The 17,367-nt window shown below is 52.0% G+C and overlaps 2 protein-coding genes across 2 annotated transcripts; both read left to right on the plus strand.

The window, feature by feature from the left end:
- Positions 1–2,765: 2,765 nt before the first annotated feature.
- Positions 2,766–5,278, plus strand: TGME49_286040 (hypothetical protein). Its single transcript, XM_002369200.2, has one exon. The coding sequence runs from the start codon at positions 3,334–3,336 to the stop codon at positions 4,570–4,572; it is 1,239 nt and encodes a 412-aa protein (XP_002369241.1). The 5' UTR covers positions 2,766–3,333; the 3' UTR covers positions 4,573–5,278.
- A 1,361-nt stretch (positions 5,279–6,639) lies between these two features.
- Positions 6,640–15,418, plus strand: TGME49_286030 (hypothetical protein; the record flags this gene model as incomplete). The annotated part of the gene is made up of 4 exons (XM_018781972.1): positions 6,640–6,654; positions 7,200–7,440; positions 7,964–8,058; positions 8,593–15,418. 4 exons carry the CDS (start codon positions 6,640–6,642, stop codon positions 15,277–15,279), a joined length of 7,038 nt encoding a protein of 2,345 aa, XP_018637794.1. The 3' UTR covers positions 15,280–15,418.
- Positions 15,419–17,367: the final 1,949 nt, after the last annotated feature.

The following is a 17,367-nucleotide window of genomic DNA, read 5'->3' on the forward strand; positions in this document are numbered from 1 at the left end:
CGAAGGCAGGAAAACAAAGCGAGGAGACAGAGACAGTTGGGCAACAACCGGCGATGCATCGGGGCATCAGACAAGACAGAAATTCGGATAACGTGGTAATTATGTGACGCCGGCAAAATTGAGCATTTCCAGTGGACGGGTTCTCTCTTAGAATAAGGGAAAGTGCGAAAAACGAACCAGCGCTGAAAGAGATGCGCAACGGGACACAACAGATGTGTGTGTAGCGGGCTGAGTTTTTCCTGTTGGGCGCATACGCCGACGGCTGATTTTGGTCGGGAAGATTGAAAGACATTCCAATTCTCGACACGCAAAAAAACCCGCTAATATACATTTATCCAAGATATATTTATCTATCGCAGGTTCGGTCTAATGTCCCGTTATACTTTATAGATCACATGGCTTCTGGTATTGTGAGATCATACTAACGGCGAGAAGGGAAGTGTGTTTCAAAGAAAAGGGATGTTTAGCCGGGAAGTTAGCGTCTAACATATATAACCGAGTCCAACTCCTAGTATGTACTTTGAAAAGAATATACAAAGGCAACCGCCCCAGTCAAACCAACTTTCTGGAATTTTTATATAATGTGATAAAAACATTATAGTTAGAAATTAAAGTTTATTAAAGTGGAGTTTCATTAATAGCATAAACTTCCCACTTACACTACATAAATAAAACTAAATTTCAATTTCATTTCGAATTTTCTGATAAAACTATTAATGTTCTTTCAAATTGAGCAAAATTTTCTGAATGCGTTCTAAAATACGTTGTTAAATTAATATTGGAATTTAAATCAGAAACTCTGCATCCTATGATGATGAGACTGCTCACAGCAACGACGACACGCCGTTTTCCCTGGCGCTGAGTGACTTCGCGGGCGGCGAAAGGCTCCCTTGCTTCCAGCTTGAACACAAAGAGTCAAGAAGGCAGAAACAAGAGAGAATCGCTCTCTGGAGGTCGAGGTCGCATGCGCAAGATCAACAAATCTCAGGGGGTGGTCCCATAGGTCGCGTCACGCCACTACTGCAAATCCTGAGAGACACACATGCCACAGCTGGATAGGGGGTTTTTTGTGCTCGAGCTTTCGGTTCTCCTTCGCGAGGAAGCGAGAAGAAGTTGTAACATCGGTAGAGAGCAGAGTGAAGCGTAGAGAGAGGCTCTCTCAAAAGAGGGAAATAGAACCTACCCAGGCGTCTTCAACTTTCCCTAGCAACCCACATCTGCTTCCTGCGTTTCTTAGTTCGCCTGCCTGTCCGTACCGCCTTTCGTAAGCAGCCGTGTCCTCTAGGAGGCGCTCTTGTAACACGCAAAGCTTTAAGGTGTTGCAGACTGTCCGCGTGAACAGCGCGAGAGGGAAAGGGACCGACACCGCACCCACGCGCGAATCTTTGCAATCACAAAAACGCCAACAAGGATTCGCACAAGAGCATGAGGAAAATAAATCTCCTTGCCTCATGGACGTCCCTGAAGTAGAGAGGAAGGCGAATAGGGTAGCTGCATTGCCGATCTCGTGTACTATGCGGTGTCTTGCAGCGGCTCCTCCATAAACACGACGAACAACAAAGAGACTATCGCAGTCTCACACAACAATACGTCAGCAAAGCCTTGGTAAAAGGTGCCAACTCTTGATTCCAAGCATTTTTGATTGCAGAACCGCAGGCAGAGCTTCGTTTGTGTGAAAGGAACTGGGCGTGAAAGACATGGGCCGTCTTGATAACCAGAATCTTATGGTTTCTCCAAGCCACCTTTATCGTTGACAACAAACCTCAGACGTTGTCGAACGGATGGAATACACCTTTTGCACCGCCGCCGTTTCCACGCCGGTTCAAAATTGGTACGACGAACTCACTGCTCATATCGTCAATGAACTGAGTTCTCTAAGTGCTTAAACAAAAGTCGTCTGGATGAACTGGTGTTGGTTTCGTAGAAAGTATTGCTCTCTGTTCTGCTGTGGATCTGCAGACACTTACGTTGACAGCTCCTTCTCAGAGTGGAACAAGCTGAAGCCAAGTCGCTGTCAATATTTCTTCTTGCGCTGCGTCCAATTTGATATGCCTTCTTCATACGTAGTGAGTTCTTAGTTTGTCGTCTACCCTGGAAACGGCTCTGAAGGATTAGGACAAAAACAGTCTTGAGAAAAATCGAAACAGTGTTCGGACAGCAACAGGAAGAGAGACAATGTGTCAAGCTGTGAACGTAACTCATCCAGAGTTGTTCCAAATTGTGTAGTACTGGCGACAACAACTCATCGGAAACTTCTAGAAACATTGCAAATGCTTATCTATAGTCGTATTGAGTAACGTATGGGGCTTGAGCTTCCCATGCCGAGATAGGAACTCTCATAAAGAGCATGAAAAAGACATAATTTTTTGCGGCGGTGGCAGTACGGCTAAATTCGATTCATCTGGTCATTCGGAAGAAACATTATTTGTTTTTTAAAAATGCACGTATCCCGTGCATCCATATATACACATATATTTCGAACTGGTGGCCGGACGAGATAGGGATTCAACTTCGGTTGAAAGCATATTCGGAATGTGGCGTAGTGAGGTAGCGCTTCTACTTTGGGGATAGAAAGTCACAGGTGCAAATCCTGTCATTCGGAAATCAAGTCCACTACCGTCGCTGACCTCCGTCTCATTCATAATTGTTGAACTGTCAGCGGGAAACACCAACCAGCTACAAAGGAAATGCAGGAGCTGCAGTCACATGTAGCCTTCCTGCAGTGAGGTTATCTTTGATAGCAGAGGTTTGAGCTATCTGGTAATCTACTGCTGGTGTCCGTTCCTACCAGTTGCTTGAACATGTAAAAACGATTGAATGCTTTGTTTCCCCAACCCCATCGCGGGCCACGATTTAGCAAACCCCTGAACCTAGCTACGTCGGACGTTTTGTGATGAAGGTAGACGAATGCGTTTTGGCGTCTCTGCTGGTTCACAGCGGCAGCAGCTGGCTGAAGAACGTGTAAAAGGACTAGATTAAAGTGTCTAACAGTTTCGCGAGTGACTTTCTCCAAGACCACCGTCAATCCCTGACAGAAAAGTCGGTGACTTGTGATGGAAAAACAGAGCCGCGCCGCTGCATTCCTGTCAACGAAGGGGAAGCGGTTGGAAGCCCTTCAAGCTACATTTGAATTTTTTTGTTTTTCAATGCGTCTACGTCACTTCTTGTGGGTTTTTGTGTTTAGCGATTGTGTGTCCGTTGTGTCCTGGGCCCGATGTTTCAATCGTTTTTCCTTGACTATCGTGGCGGTAGTTTTTTTCCCTTGGATCGAAGGCATGAGTGTTGATTGACTGCTGGTGACGTCTGACTTCCGTTACCGTTACGTGTTATATCATGGAGTCAGTCAAGCGTGCTTCTGTGGACCGGCTGGGTAACGCATCTTTATGCCGGCCACCAGGGTTTTTCAGATGCATAAGCATGTGGCTAGTTGCCCTTGCCCTAGGGGAGCAGCTTGTGTTTTCCCGTTTTGACTCGGTAGGGGCCGTCGATTGTCCTCAACTGCAGGAAAGCGTGAAGCTGCTGGCCGCAAACAAGGTCCTGGAATCTCTTCGACGGGAACCGATATCTCTGTCGGCTTTTAACTACACAACGCTGGAGTTCGCTCAAAGTACCACTAATCTCATATTGGCTAAAGAGATGGACAATGCCTTGCGTGAACATTCGAAGTCGTTTCTGGGCAGCGACGACCAATGCACTGCGTTTCTTCGTCGTCTGCTGACTGCAAACTGTTTCAAAACCAGTCCAGATGATACCTATTCGTGGCAACAGGTCGTAGACCGCGTACCCATGTTATTATCCTACTACGAGCGGGAATGGATTTTCGAGGCCACTGCGGAAGAAATTGATTTAGAGTTCCGGAGAAATAAAATCGATCTGAAGACTTTTGAAAGTACTAAGACGGCAGAAGAAGCTGTACAGCTTCTTTTTGACAAGCTGACTCCAGTGGTGGAGGAGCTGATGAAGAAGTGGCCTGAGGAAGCGATACGAGAGATTTCTCTGAAACAGTGTCTGGCCGGTGTTAAACCGCTGCTAGTTGGTAGGATGGTTTTTCAGCACACGGGTACAAAAACCGTTAGCGAGATATTTGGTCCCTACCTTGAACCCAACTGGATGGATGTGCCTTTGGCAAAGCCCCAGAACACGTTGACCTCCGGAAGCGGAATCTATGGTCGCCTATACCAAATGCAGGATGAGATAACGGCTGCTTTGAGTAAGAAAAAGATCGACTTCAAGAGCTTTCTCAAATATCAGTCTCCACAGGAGGCTTTTCAACGTCTTAGGGGCCGCATCCGGCGTCACGTGGTCCAGTTACGGGAGAAATGGACTCCGTATGAAAGAGCAGCAGCAACTGAAGATGGATGCGTCGACGTGATACTTGCAACACTTGATCCTGCTAAGGTGTTCACCAATACGAGTGACAAAACAGCCCACGAGATCTTCGGGGGCTATGGGGAAAAGAAATGGGAGGAAGTCATTCCAACACCAAGTGGCGCTGTTGCTGTTTACAACCAAGTGACGCAAGTGTGCCTGTCTGTCTCAGGAGCGTTCTGTCTGGCGTTGCTTTTTGTGTAAAATCGTCACTGAAGTGGTGGATAGAGGAACGCCGGCGCATTCGTGCGGGTATTTCACTTTAGATCTCGGAGACCATCAGAGAGTCTGTACAGGGTCCATCATCATCGTAACGGAGGCCCCTCTGCCTCGAGGATAGCTCATGTGAAACAGCTAAGTGTTTCGCAGGTGTTGCTATTTTGCTGTGTTCCGCGTCACGTTTTCTCCCGTTTTCTGAGAGTTCCTTGCGGAAAGGTGCCTGTAGGACGGCGGGCACACTGAGAGAGAACGCTTGCGGTGGAAATGTTCCGTGTCACGAGGTGCATATTCATCATACAGACTTATATTACATGCACCTGGCTCAGCACACGCTGTACAAGTTTTGTCTACGGACATGCATTTTCGAGCACAAATAGATACTCCTGTTGTTATCCGAAACATGATCATGAGCACCCGTAAAGGCAGTTCATCCAATGGATGGTGCGCAGCGTTTGTGTGCAGCTGCAACTTGGTTTCGTGCGTTGTTGTTTCGAAGCGCTAAACACAAATACTTCCCTACAATCACGTTGAATTGGGTTCGGAAGCATTCGCACGAGTTCCATTGCAAGAGACGCGGTCTGGTTCTTTGCCGATAAAACTACACGCCGCAGCCCTGTAGACAGCACTCTTTGTATAAACTTATAGCACTACGAATAATCCGGTCTCAAGGACGCTGGCAGAAAAACCCGATCTGTTCTCCTCTCAGAGACTCTAAGGAGGAACTGCTCGCTTAATGCACAAGGATCTGAAATAAAACTGCATAGTAGTGAGGTTCGCATCACCAGATGTGTTGAGTTTTTGCTCGTTTCTGGAAAAAGTTGCTCGATGCAGACACTATCAGCTGGAGAAACCGGGCGTGTTTACCTATCTCGAGAATGCTGTTACTCAAGAAGCGTAACGCTTTCGCGCCTCTTCAGACACACCTAGAGCGTTCGCAGGTGTAAGCTTTTGCTCGTGGCGCTGCTTTTAAGTTCAAAACTCATGTGAAAACGGACAAAGACATCCACGACGAGAGTCTTGTCTGTCCCTAGTCACTCCTCCCACCCTTCGCGGCTCGACTTACCTGCCTGTCGGCATCGCTCACACGCGAGCTACTTTTCGCTAGACGGGCGGCCACTGTTCCGGAAAATCTCCTCCTGGTTGAGAGGAACGTCACTCGCGTGTCCGGAAAGACAAAAGATGCCTGAGAATGATAAAAAGGAAGTACCGGGCTCATTCGCGACAGCATACTCGCGAAAACTGTCTGCTAACGCCATTTCACATGATTCCTCGACGAGCACGCGGTTCCGGAGCCTTCGAACTCTTGACACGGAATGTTGGCAAAGACGTCGAAGGATCTTCAGCGATTGATAGTTGCATTTTATAGACGGGAATGTGTGCCCGGAGGTTTTGTTCTCAGAGAGAGTTTCATCTTCTGAGGTTCATGCCTTTCTGAAGACCGTGTCATCTGCCGCAGCGCTCTTGTCAAGGGGAGGGGCCACGTCCTTCGACGTTGTACGTCTCTTTCGGTGTAAAAAACGCAAGCAGGTGTTTCTATTCTAACTCGACACAGTTTTACTTCCGAGCCAAAGACAAGGTTATTTTTCCTCTCCGACTCAGACCGGCAAAGAACGGTTCAAGACGAGGCGTAGCGAAGCTAGTTTTAACCAGGCCACGCTGTCTCAATGCCCGACTCTTTGTTTTATTTCAGCACACGAAACCGGGAAACAACCATATACATAGAGAGCAGTTTTCGCCTGCTCTCCAAAGGCGGTGAAGCAATTTTTGGCGTTGTCGTAAACAAGGTGCTGTGCTGTTTTTTGCGCTCTGTCCAGTGGCTGACCGCCAGTGCAGCTTTTTCAAATCATGGGCGCGCGTGTTTCCAATAGTTTCTGTGCCTTCGTCGAAGTTATTTTTCCGTTTTCGTACTGTCTGTGACCGTGGAGAACGCGTATCCGCCGTGGTGGGAGGAGGAAATGACGGCTGGAAACTCTGCCTCTTGAGAACAGCGCCTTTGCGGGCAAGACGGAATGGTTTTCCCGTTCACTTTCGGCGACTCCTTGACGAGGTGGCATGGCAACAGACGATGTGAGTAGCTGAGGGGATGAATGCATCAACTTGCTCGTGAATTCGACTCGACTTTATCAGACTTGTCGGTCGGGAGACGCCATTACAGCGGGGAATCCCGTCTGCCGGCACACGCAGATGCGTCCTGTGGCGTTCAGCATCCTTCTCATCATTCGCTTCCAACCTCCAGATCCCTTCTGTCTCTTCTGCTGAAGAATCTTTTGATCCGCGACAGTGGGAGAGTGAAATCGACGAAAAAAGAGGGAGTAACTGTGTTGCTACTTGACTGAACACTATCCAGCCTTCAAGAAACCTGAGCCGTGGAGGCGTCTATCTGCCTGTGTATCTCTCTCTATATCTATCTGTCTATTGGACTACATATATGTGCAGTGGGATCGCGGATCGCTTGTACAGAGATAGTGTCTACTCATGATGCGATTCTTACAGTCATGGCCTGAAAACGCTCAAACCGTAGAGCCAGTGGCCCGGTTCGTACCACCACGCCACGAACTGTCTGCGACCCTCACTTCCAGGCGTTCCGTGTTTTTCTGTGTGTTCCTGCTCAGACACGGTTGCCGCGACAGACTATGGAGTCAACAGAGAGAAGACAGATTTCCACTCGTAACTCTCCAGAGATGAAAACCTCTCGGTCAGGCTCAAGAACGGATGGAGCGGCTCAGCCACCCAAGGTGACATCGCCTTTCCTCGCAGTTCGTGTGCTGCGCTGTGAAGGCCTGAAGCACTCGGGCATGCATGCAGTTGAAGTCGAGGTCGGGGGTCACCGGCGAGTCTCGGGGTGGATCGAAGGTGAGCGAGCGGCGAGTTGCACAGGTTGCGTTGGTCACAGAAAGAAAAAAAGTGAAGTCATGTGCCAGTTCAGCAAACAGCGGAGACAGAGGGCGGGATCTGCCGAGGGAGAGAAATCGGGAAACCGGAGGAAGAGCGAGGGGAACCAGAAAGAACAACAGAGGTTCAAACAAGAGGGACCACGCGGGGAGACGGAGAGATGACGAAAGCAGAGAGCAAACCACGGTGAAGCAAGAAGAGAGGGAGCAAGAAGGGAGATGTGGAGACAGGGGGCAGAGGAGACACTTAGGGAAGAAGACGGCGCTCGACGAGAGGCAGGAGACAAAAGAAGATGTGAGACAACTGATGTGTGGAAGGAAAGAAGCCGGGTTTGGGCGGGAAAACAGCACAAACAGGGAGGCAAGGACCGCAAAAAGAGAGGTCATTGCGCTAGAAAGCGGTAAGGGTGACAGTGCATGCGTTTCGGCCAGTCCTAACGAAGAAGACATCGGGCTTCGTTCCGATGTTCGCATGCGTTGTGTAGGCTGTCATGACGCAACCTTCAATTTCTCTTCGACCTTCAACAAAGTGCCTCGGGACGGCAACGTTCGACTTTCGGTGTGGCACAAACGCTCCTGGGTGAGACAGAAACATTTTCGTAGTTCTTTTTCAAGAGGCTCTTTCCCGCTTTTCCGTTTCCATGTTCACGCGGTTAGAAATTTCCAATTCTATTGGACTGAAGAAGTCTTTCGACTCGCCTCCCCCTTTCTCGGCTGCACTCGATCCTTCTCTCAGAATCTCTGCACCACCAATATATATATGTATATATGTATATTTATATATGTATACACTGATATGTATGCTCAGACTTAATAATGCATGTATCCTGCCTCACGTGAAACTACGTTCAAGCCGTGCATGCCACATCTTCACTTTCTTAATATATATATATATATATATATCTTTACTTATTAGTATGTGCACCGATGCATGTGAAACGGCATTTAACTCGGTGTGTTCACGGCCTGCTCACTGTTGCTTCTTGTAAATGTCTTTGTTGTCTGCTCTGAATACGGAACCTTTGGTCGATTCCCATGCTATTGGGTCACCTCTGCGTTTTTTGTTTTCACCGTTTCCTTTTTTCCGTCGATTGTTGGTGTCTGTTCCACGCAGCGGGAAGACAAGCGCGTCTGCGATACATATTACTCGATAGGCTCGCTGTTCTCGGCGCCAGCGCATGCGTATCGCGGGTGGCTGGGACTGGAACAGAACACGCGTTTCGCAGGACAAGTTCTCGTTGAATTCAGTCTGTTGAGCAGGGGAACGTCGGAGAACCAGCGGGAAGCCGCGAGGCTCGCTGCTTCAGAACTCGAGGTGAAAGCTGAGTCAGGCCGCTCCCAGGCGACGGAGGGGCCGAGTGGGGAGAAGACGGGAGAAGAACGAGAGGGAAAAGAGGAGCAGAGTCTCATCGGAGACAGAGGGCGAGAGAGCGGAGAGAGAGAAAGCGGAGATGATGTCGACAAACGAGCAGCGACAGCGGCTTCACCATGTGGACGGCATCGTCTTCCCGACCATGCGTACCCTGTCAAACGGAGTAGCCAACAGGCGCCTGAGAAGGAGAAGAGTTCCGACGTTGTGGCTTTTTCGTCTTCACCTCCTAGCCCCGTGCTCCCGTCTGGACCTTCCTCTGGTGTCACGTCTTCTTCGACTTCTCTGCAAAAAACAGCCTCGTCTGCAGCTGGAGAAAAGAGAAACGACGAAGCGACAAGGAAAACCGACGAGAGAGGAGGGGCAGATTCTCGAGACGCTGATCTTTCTTCTCCCGCGGCTCTGGGTTCACCTGTGTCTGGTCTTCTTGTCGATCTTCTCTCTCTCGATGTCGAGATTCACGGCTCTACTGAGAAGAAGAGAACAGAGACAGAGGGGTCACCTTCTCTCTGTTTCTCCGGTGTCCCGGCAGGTCAGCCTGTGCCTCAGCCGAGACAAGAGCTGCATTATCCAGGAGTCGTCTGTTCAGGAGTGGTACAACAAGGAAATAAACAAAGATGTGTATCTTCAGTGTCGTCCTACGCAGAAGGCGACGGAGGTGAGGCAGCAGACATGAGACCGACTGAAGCGCAAGGGGAAGCTACTCGTACGACGGAGAGACAAGAAGAATTCGAGTCTCTCCCCAGTGAACGAAAACACCGAGACAGAAAGCAAGCAACCTGCGAACAGTCTCTGGTGTCTCGACAGCACGCTGCAAACAAGCCGCCCGAGGAAGGAGGGTCCGCTTTGCGACTTTCCATGGCCTCGCCCACGAGGCATTGCGGAGACGAAGAGATGTCGAAAGAGGAGGAAATAACGAAGAACAGAGAGAACGAAAGCGCAACAGACAGCGAGAAAGAAAGAGCACAAGACAGAGATGAAGCGAACACGAGAGCGAGCGAAGAAGAAGGCGTCAGGAGGCAGGCGACGCAGCAAGGAAGCGCTAGCGAGTGTGCAGAACGAGAAACTTGGAATCTCGAGAGGCGAGAGAGAAACCCATCTCGGGAACGTACGAGGGAGCAAAGAGCCATGACTGCGCAGAGAGGTCGGGGGAAAGAAGGCGGGGAAAGCAGATGTCAGAGAAGAAACTCAGGAGACGAGAACTCGAGAGACTTAAGAGGCACTCACCAAGAGATTAGGCTTCAGAACGCGGGTCCCGAATTGCGGCCAGTCCTTCCGGGAGAGAAAACAGAGAAAGACAGGGGAGACCCGCGAGCGAAGGAAGGAAAGAAACAAACCACTGAAGCAGAAGCCATCGCGGGGAAACACGCAGAGGCAGACGGAGATAACAGTTCACGTTTTAGAAACCAGGGAAGGAGCATTTTTCCTCCAGAAAGTGAAATTTCATCTCCATCTCCTCCAGTTAAGTCTCCAAGGATAGACTCTGCCCCTGTTTCCTCTGTCTCAACATCTCGCGCTTCTGCATCTTCTCCACATGCTTCTTTTTCAAGCGAGTCGCAACGCCAGTTTATGACCGCTTCCCCTTCTTGCTGCCAGGAGGCGAAAAGGGACAAAACACCCATCGAGTCTCTCTCTTCGTCTTCTCCTTCCTCTTCTTCTACTCCTTCTTCGTCGTCTTCGTCTTCTTCTTCCGTGGCGCTTTTGGCGCATGCTTCGGGTGCTGCGGGAGGCGCGGCTTCTCCGGCTTTGCACGCAGCCCTCGAGGACGCGGGCAAGCGCGAGAGAGACTGGAGAGCTCTGGATGAAATCTTTTTCGCCGAGTCTTCACGTTTGCGAAGAGTGTCGAGAGAAGGGTGTCAGCCATTTCTGAGGGCAGAGGGCGACGCGAAGAGAGTGGGTGACTCAGCTTCCTTCGTCGACGTGCAGGCCGCGAACGACGCTGGGGGCGAGACGACGACGGGGGAGAGTCGAGCCGAGAAGGAGGAGGCGGTTTTTCCTATCGTCGCTGAGCACCGAGACATAGAGGACGAGGCCTGGAGAGATGCAGGTGTCAAGGGAGACGAGGGGAGAACGCGAGGACATGCGGGAGGCAACAGGGAAGATGAGATGGGGATCTCAAAGAAAGAGACAGAGACTGTTTCGCCGCGCGGCCGATCAACCCACGAAGCTTCAGAGCCGCTGGACGTCTCGCTGACTCGCCGCCGAAGGTTCTCAGTGACTTCCGAGGGCTGCATAGAAGCCGGGAGTTTCCCTGAGGGCGCTGAGGGAGCGTCGACGGAGGCGCATGCAAGAAGAAGCAGCCACTCTCGTTGCGTCGATTTTGGGAGAGACACAGAGAGAGACAGTGGTTTTCGCAAACGGGAGACTTCAGACCTGGACCAGAGCCGTCTGGACTCGGGTTGCTGCTCTGCAGAACTTCCTCCCGCTGCCTTCGAGACCGACGCTTTCAGGGCGCCCCTCTTCCCTGCACACAAGGAGACAGTTGCGCCTTCACGGCAACAGTCTCCTCCAGGAGACAAGTCCGCCGTTCGCGTGGCTCCGCCCATCTTCCCCGCAGACGAACCGACCCCTGGACCGAAGGATGAAGAGAATGAAAAGCTCGCTTCTGTACTCGCTTCTTCTCTTTGTTCTTTTCAGGGTGGGCCTGGGACGCGGGTGTCGGGAGACAGGCCTTGGCCGACGCGGGTGGAAGAAGCGAAGGTCTTCCTCGAACGAGAGGAGAACGAAGACCGAAGGCGAGAAAACGGGACTGTGGGGGCGCGAGACTTACATTTCGCTGCGATTGAGGAGAAACAGACGACTGCAGCTAACAGGGCTTCTGAAGAAGAGAAGAAACAGTTCCATCGCGAAGCACTCGCAGAGTATCGCAGGAAGACTAGAGAAGCCACAAAGGCGTTCGGACCTCTCCACGCGTATTCGCCGTGGGGAGGCGTAGGCGCGTTCCCGTCGCCGCGACCTCAGAGACCTGAGACGGCGCCTGTCGATGCGTCTGCAGAGCCCCGCCAAAGTGTGTCGGAATCGTCTCCGGCAATATCTGAACGACGCTCCTCGGGCTCGTGGTTTTCCGCGTTCCCAGTGGTTTCTTGGTATCCTGTGATGCCTCCGGAACAGACCTCAACGCCTGGCGGAAGAGGACCGAGAGAGGAAGGCACAAACAAGGAGACAAAAGGAAGGGAACTGCCGGCCGACAGCGGCTGGGGCGACCCGAGGGCCCCTGGGGAAGACCGCGCGGATCTTGCTTCGCCTCCTTTTCCTTCTTCTTCCTGCTCCTTCGACGACCTGAAGCTTGCGGAACGCCCGCCTGAGGTGTCTCCAGAGAAGAAGAAGCCGTTCTCGCGTCTGCGGTTCCATCTCGGGTGGCCTCACCTGAAGAGCAGCGGCAAAACAGAGAAGAGGAAGTCGGAAAAGAAGGCAGAGACCGAGGTTTCGGAGCCGCAATCCACAGCGGAAGTTGGCGTGTCGATTTCGCCGCGAAAAAAGGCCCCAAGAGACGCGGAGCCCGGGGCCGCGGGTCGACCGAGAGAAAAGAGACGATCTGTCTCTTCTTCTTCTCGGCGCTCGACGGTCTCGGCGCCTTCTTGGAGCCTGCCAAGTTCGCCCTCATTTCCCACTGAGAGAGACGCAGATGCCCCCCCGTTTCCCCTTGCGGATCCTCCTCGAACACACTCTGGCGCTTCTCTGCGGTCTCGATCTTCGTCTCGTTCCTCGTCTGAGCGCCGTTTTCAGGTTTCTGCGAGGTCCCGGCCTGCTCCGCCTCCTTTGCCAGTCTTGCCGCCCCCACCCCTGGATGTCGGAGATCTGGACGCGGGGGCCGACCCTGAAGGCCATCTTTCTTCGCCTTCTTTCCTTTCTTCTCTCAGGCAGAATTCAGTGGCTGCTAGCGCGGCGGGGGACGTGGACCGGAGTTCGCGCGAGCAGAGAAAGGCGTCGGTGTCAAGACAGAATGTCGAGTTTCCTCAAGTTCCTCCGTGGTCCAAGGAAGAAGAAAGGGCCTTCATCCGGCTCGGTTCAGAGACTGTCTCCGCAGACGCCCCTCGACTCGCGCCGCCACCGGGGGATGTAGTGGTGGAGCTTCCAAGACATCGCGAAGAAGAGGCGAAGCACCTGGCCAAAATAGGGGAAGGCGACCAACGGACTCTCGTGAAAAAAACGAAGAAGGGGTCGAGGAAGGTGCACAGTTCCAAGAAGACGAGACAAGCGTCTTCGAGTTCGCCCTCCCAGGGGGAAGAGACGTTCTTTCCCGACGCTCCTACTGCAGATAGTCCTTTTCCTCTCGAGCCTTCTCTTTTCCTCGAGGCGTCTGGGTGGACGGAGAACGCCCCTCCCCTCGCCTTGTCTTCTGCTGTCTCTTCTTTCCTCTCGCCTTTGCCAGGCTCTCAGCCGCCTGATGTGTCTCCTCGCCCTCGCGACGCAGAGGGCAGTGCGGTCCCCGCTACGCCTGCGTTTCTCGCTTGCGAACCAGAGAGACCAAGGTACGCAGAGAAAGGGAACTTCTTCTTTTCGACGCCTCCCAGGACCCCTTCCCTCGCGATGCCCTGCAGACCTCCCGAGCACGCGCTCCCCGACCGAGAGCCTCTTCCGCCGCTCTCGCCAGAGACGAGACGCCGCTGCCATCGCCGCGGGGCGGGAGAATCTGAGATGGAAGCAGGCGAAAAAGACCAGACCCTGCATGCAACACGCGTCGGGAAAATGAAGGTGGGAAGAGACGTTCGGCCTCTTGGGCTCCCTGGAGGCCCCTACGAGGACCGACGAGAGTCTAAGGAGCCGGCAAGAAGAAGTACAGCCGAAGTGAGAAGATTCTCATCTGGAAAGCGACGCCAGTCTGGTGTCAAGACGGCAGTGCCTTCCGCAGACATCACTGGAGGAAAGGTTGGGGGTCGTGCGCATGCGATGCATGCAGGAGTTTCAGGTGTCGCTTCTTTCTCTTATCCTCGTAGTTCTGACCTTCCAGCGTCTACCTTGAGTCCGCCTGGGGGGTACCCAGGTGCCGTTTTGTCTCCGTTCGGACCTGGGTCGCCTCCAGGTCCTGCTTCTTCCTCCGCTTCTTCTCTGCAGTGCCTCATGGCCCGCGGATTTTCTCCCTTTGACACCTTGACGCCCGAAGCGAGTTCTCCGTCTCCTTGCTGTCCGCCTGCGTATCCTGTGTTGGCGACGCCTCTCCCTTCGGCGCCTGTTGCCCTCGCTGCACATCCATTCTGCTCTTCCTCGTCCTCCCCGTCCTCGCCGTTCGCCTCTGCTTCGCCATACCTGGCCTCAGCCCAGAATCCTGCCTTTCAGGTGTGGCGAGAGAACGCCGTGGAGTGTCGTAACAGCGCAGTGGTCGCGCCCCAGATCCAGGTGCAGCGCCTCGCTCCCCTGGACGGTCGAGAAGCGAAGAACGCCTCTCTTTCTTCTGGCTCGCCTTTTGCAACTTCTGTGTCTGCTCCTCCTCTGCCTTCGAGCGCAACCCTCGCTGGAGGCCAAGGAACCGAGAGGAGCTATCATAGGCCCGAGGCACAGAACCGCAATCCGTTCTCAGCGCTTGCCGATTCCACGCCAGTATCTGCGGCCCCGCTGTCCTCTGCCTCAGCCCCTGTCTCTTCTCTTCCTTTCTCTCTCTCCACGTCTCCCTCAAAGCTCTTGCCCATTGTTGTGCCTCCTCCCTCTTCTCCAGCGTCTTCTTTCGTGTCTGCTGTCTCTTCTGGGCTGTCTGCTGAGTCTCTGTCGCACTCGCCGTTTGCGGTCTCAGTCCCGATGTTGTCCGGAGTGCATGCGCCCGGGACGAAGCTTCCGGTTGGAAGCTTGAATCACCGAAGGTCTGCGTCTGAGAGCGACAGAGACGTCGATCGGAATCCGTTTGCGCTTTTGGGTTCGGGTACGAAGAGAGATTCTTTGTCCGCTATGAAGACGCCAACTTCCTGTCTGTCTGTCGCGCGTGCGTCGCATGCACCACAAACAACCGCTGTGAGGAATTCTTCCAGTGGCGTCTGTGTCACTGCCTCTCCTTTGGTGTCTCTCCAGGGACTTCAGGGTGGTCCGCCGCCCTCGGGTCCCTCTTCCTCCTCAGGCGCGAATTGCTCAGCGTCGGTTTCTTCCGTCTCTCCTTTCGCTCTCTCGCGCCGAGCCCAAGGCGCAGGTGCGGGAGATGGTTTGCACTGGAAAGGTTCTCAAGCTCTGCTCTGCGACAGGCCTGAGGAGACAGGAGACAGTCGCGAGGCGGAGAAGCCGCGACATGGAACGCGAGAGAGAAGAGCTGGGAGCTTTTCTGGAGATACCCGTACCCCGAAGGAGAGAAAGGGCTCGGTAGATGCGAGGGAGAGTGGAGCCGAAGAGAGACCCACACGAGGGAGACAGAGACAGAGAACCGTGTCTGATGGGCAGACAGGACGAGGCGACGGGGTCGCCAGCCCCGCAATTCAAGCTCCACGCTTCCCGTCGCCCACCCCCCACTGAACGTTTTTTTGTACAGAATGTCTACGAGAAGTGATGGGCATGTCACCTGAAAAACTTACGGGTCCCGGGACTGTGAGCGTCGTTCTCGTTTCTTTTCACTCATCCGGTTGCTCCGCGTTTCTTTCTTACAAAGGTCTCTTCTCTCTTCTGCTCTCTCTTGTCTCTTCTCTCGAAACTGTCTTCATTGCTTTCGCTTAGCGCTCCTCTCAGTTTCCGCGCTTCTCTTCCAATCTTCATCCTCGCTCTCCTTTTTCTTTTCTTTGTCGATGTTGAGCACGATTCAGCGCTAATTTTCCGGATATCTCGCTGTAGCGGCATTGACCTTTCGGGCCTCTGCATGCGAGGCATACACTTTTTAAAAGGATCTCCCGTCCCCGCTTTCTTCATAGTAGAGAAATCCTCATGCACAAACAGCCTTGCGGTTTCTCAATTTGCGAAAAACACGCAACCGCGTATCCGCTGGTTACAGTAAAGTCTACTGGGGAAGTCTCCATCTTGCCACTAAATGGAAAATGCACATGCTTTTTTAAACTTAAGGGAGAAAGGATTCGAACCTATGTTTCTCGGAATCAAACTCCAGTATTCCTCCTCGTTAGGAGAAGTAACAGAAGCAATGCGCGGAACAACTGCAGAGACATGCACAAATGTTTAGGTTTTTCGCATTCACACTTCGGTCCATGTTTCTGCATTTACGTGAAATATAATTTTCCACGAGACATGATGCGTCCCGTTTTCTAAGAGAGCTGCGAGTTAAATACTCCACGGCCGCCTGAAAGAAACAAGAGAACGCTTTTGGTAGATAAAAAGCCCTAGATAAACACACGAGAGGGCACTACGCCCCCGCACGAAGTTTCAGAAACACAGTTTGGGGGAACCTAGCTTTCATGGAAATCAGGAATCTGCCTACAGGCCAAAAGACTCGTCCCATCTCTTAGAGAAAAAAAAAGAGGAAGAATAGTCACAGCCTGAACACGTTGTCTCACAAGCGACGGTTGTGACCGTACGTATTTTGCACAAGGAAACGTGAATGTGTGAGTCCTCGGAGGTAGGCGAAGAAGAAGTGGAGGAGCCGAGCCAATTGTTAGACAGTGAACCGTGTTTCATGGAAGAAAAAGTTGTATTTTGACAATGGAGGTGCGACTGCGTGAGAGGCAGTTCCGCGTTTCTCCCAATTGTTCATTATGTTTAAGTTATCTTTTCATTTGCGACTCCGCGCTGTTCCTCTCGGGCGACTTCTGTCCTTGGCTACTTGGATGATAGAACGCTTCTGATGGACTATTTAGACGATTCTATGCATGACACGTATGTTGCCTTCCACAGGGTGTATTCTAATACTTTACTGCCGGCCTCTTGCACTCGTCGATTTGCACGTCTGTGTCGGTGTTTTTGTGTGCTTTTCTTTATCCCGTGTACTGATTGTAGATGGGTCCTTCCACAGTGCCGCTTATTTCTTTATACGGATACCGGTAGACTCAAGGAAATGGACAAGGCGATGCGTCCAAGCATTTGCAATTCGCCCTTGGTTGAGTACACAACCAAGTTGAATCAGACAAAGTCTGTTCGTGTCGTCTGAGATGCACTCGCCCCTTGCTGTCTCTGTCCAGATGTCCTTCACTGTAGCCACCGTGCATATCTCCACCACTCTCATCCACGTTTTTTGCCTACGACTTTGACCAACCCAGACCGCTGCCGAATTCAGAACAGATACGTCGAGTTACTGAAACAAAAACTTCTATTCAAGGACGACAATTCCCCATGGGTTCTCCTGCCTTCGGACCGTCAGATAATGCAGCTTAGCTTGATGTTTTTTCGTTGCATTAATGCATGGTGTTCAACTGGTTCTATTACTACGATAATTATCATCTTCGCTATGCTCTTACGTCGCGCCACGATGGACCCTAGAGAGACCTGATTATCCTGGCGCTATTAATACAGGGGTTCAGCTGGTTCTATTTCTACGATAATTACTATCTCAACAAAAGCACGTGACACATGTAGCTTGAAACTCTCCGTGACCGCCATCGAACAGACCATCGTCGGAATGCAAGTATCCGCGTACCTTACGAGCTGCTTCTATCTGCTTGTTAC

Source organism: Toxoplasma gondii, chromosome V (assembly GCF_000006565.2).
Source record: "Toxoplasma gondii ME49 chromosome V, whole genome shotgun sequence".
Lineage (NCBI taxonomy): Eukaryota > Apicomplexa > Conoidasida > Eucoccidiorida > Sarcocystidae > Toxoplasma > Toxoplasma gondii.

Bases quoted from the DNA above. Each gene is read 5' to 3' on its own strand.
- TGME49_286040 (XM_002369200.2), top strand. From the start codon at position 3,334: ATGGAGTCAGTCAAGCGTGCTTCTGTGGACCGGCTGGGTAACGCATCT.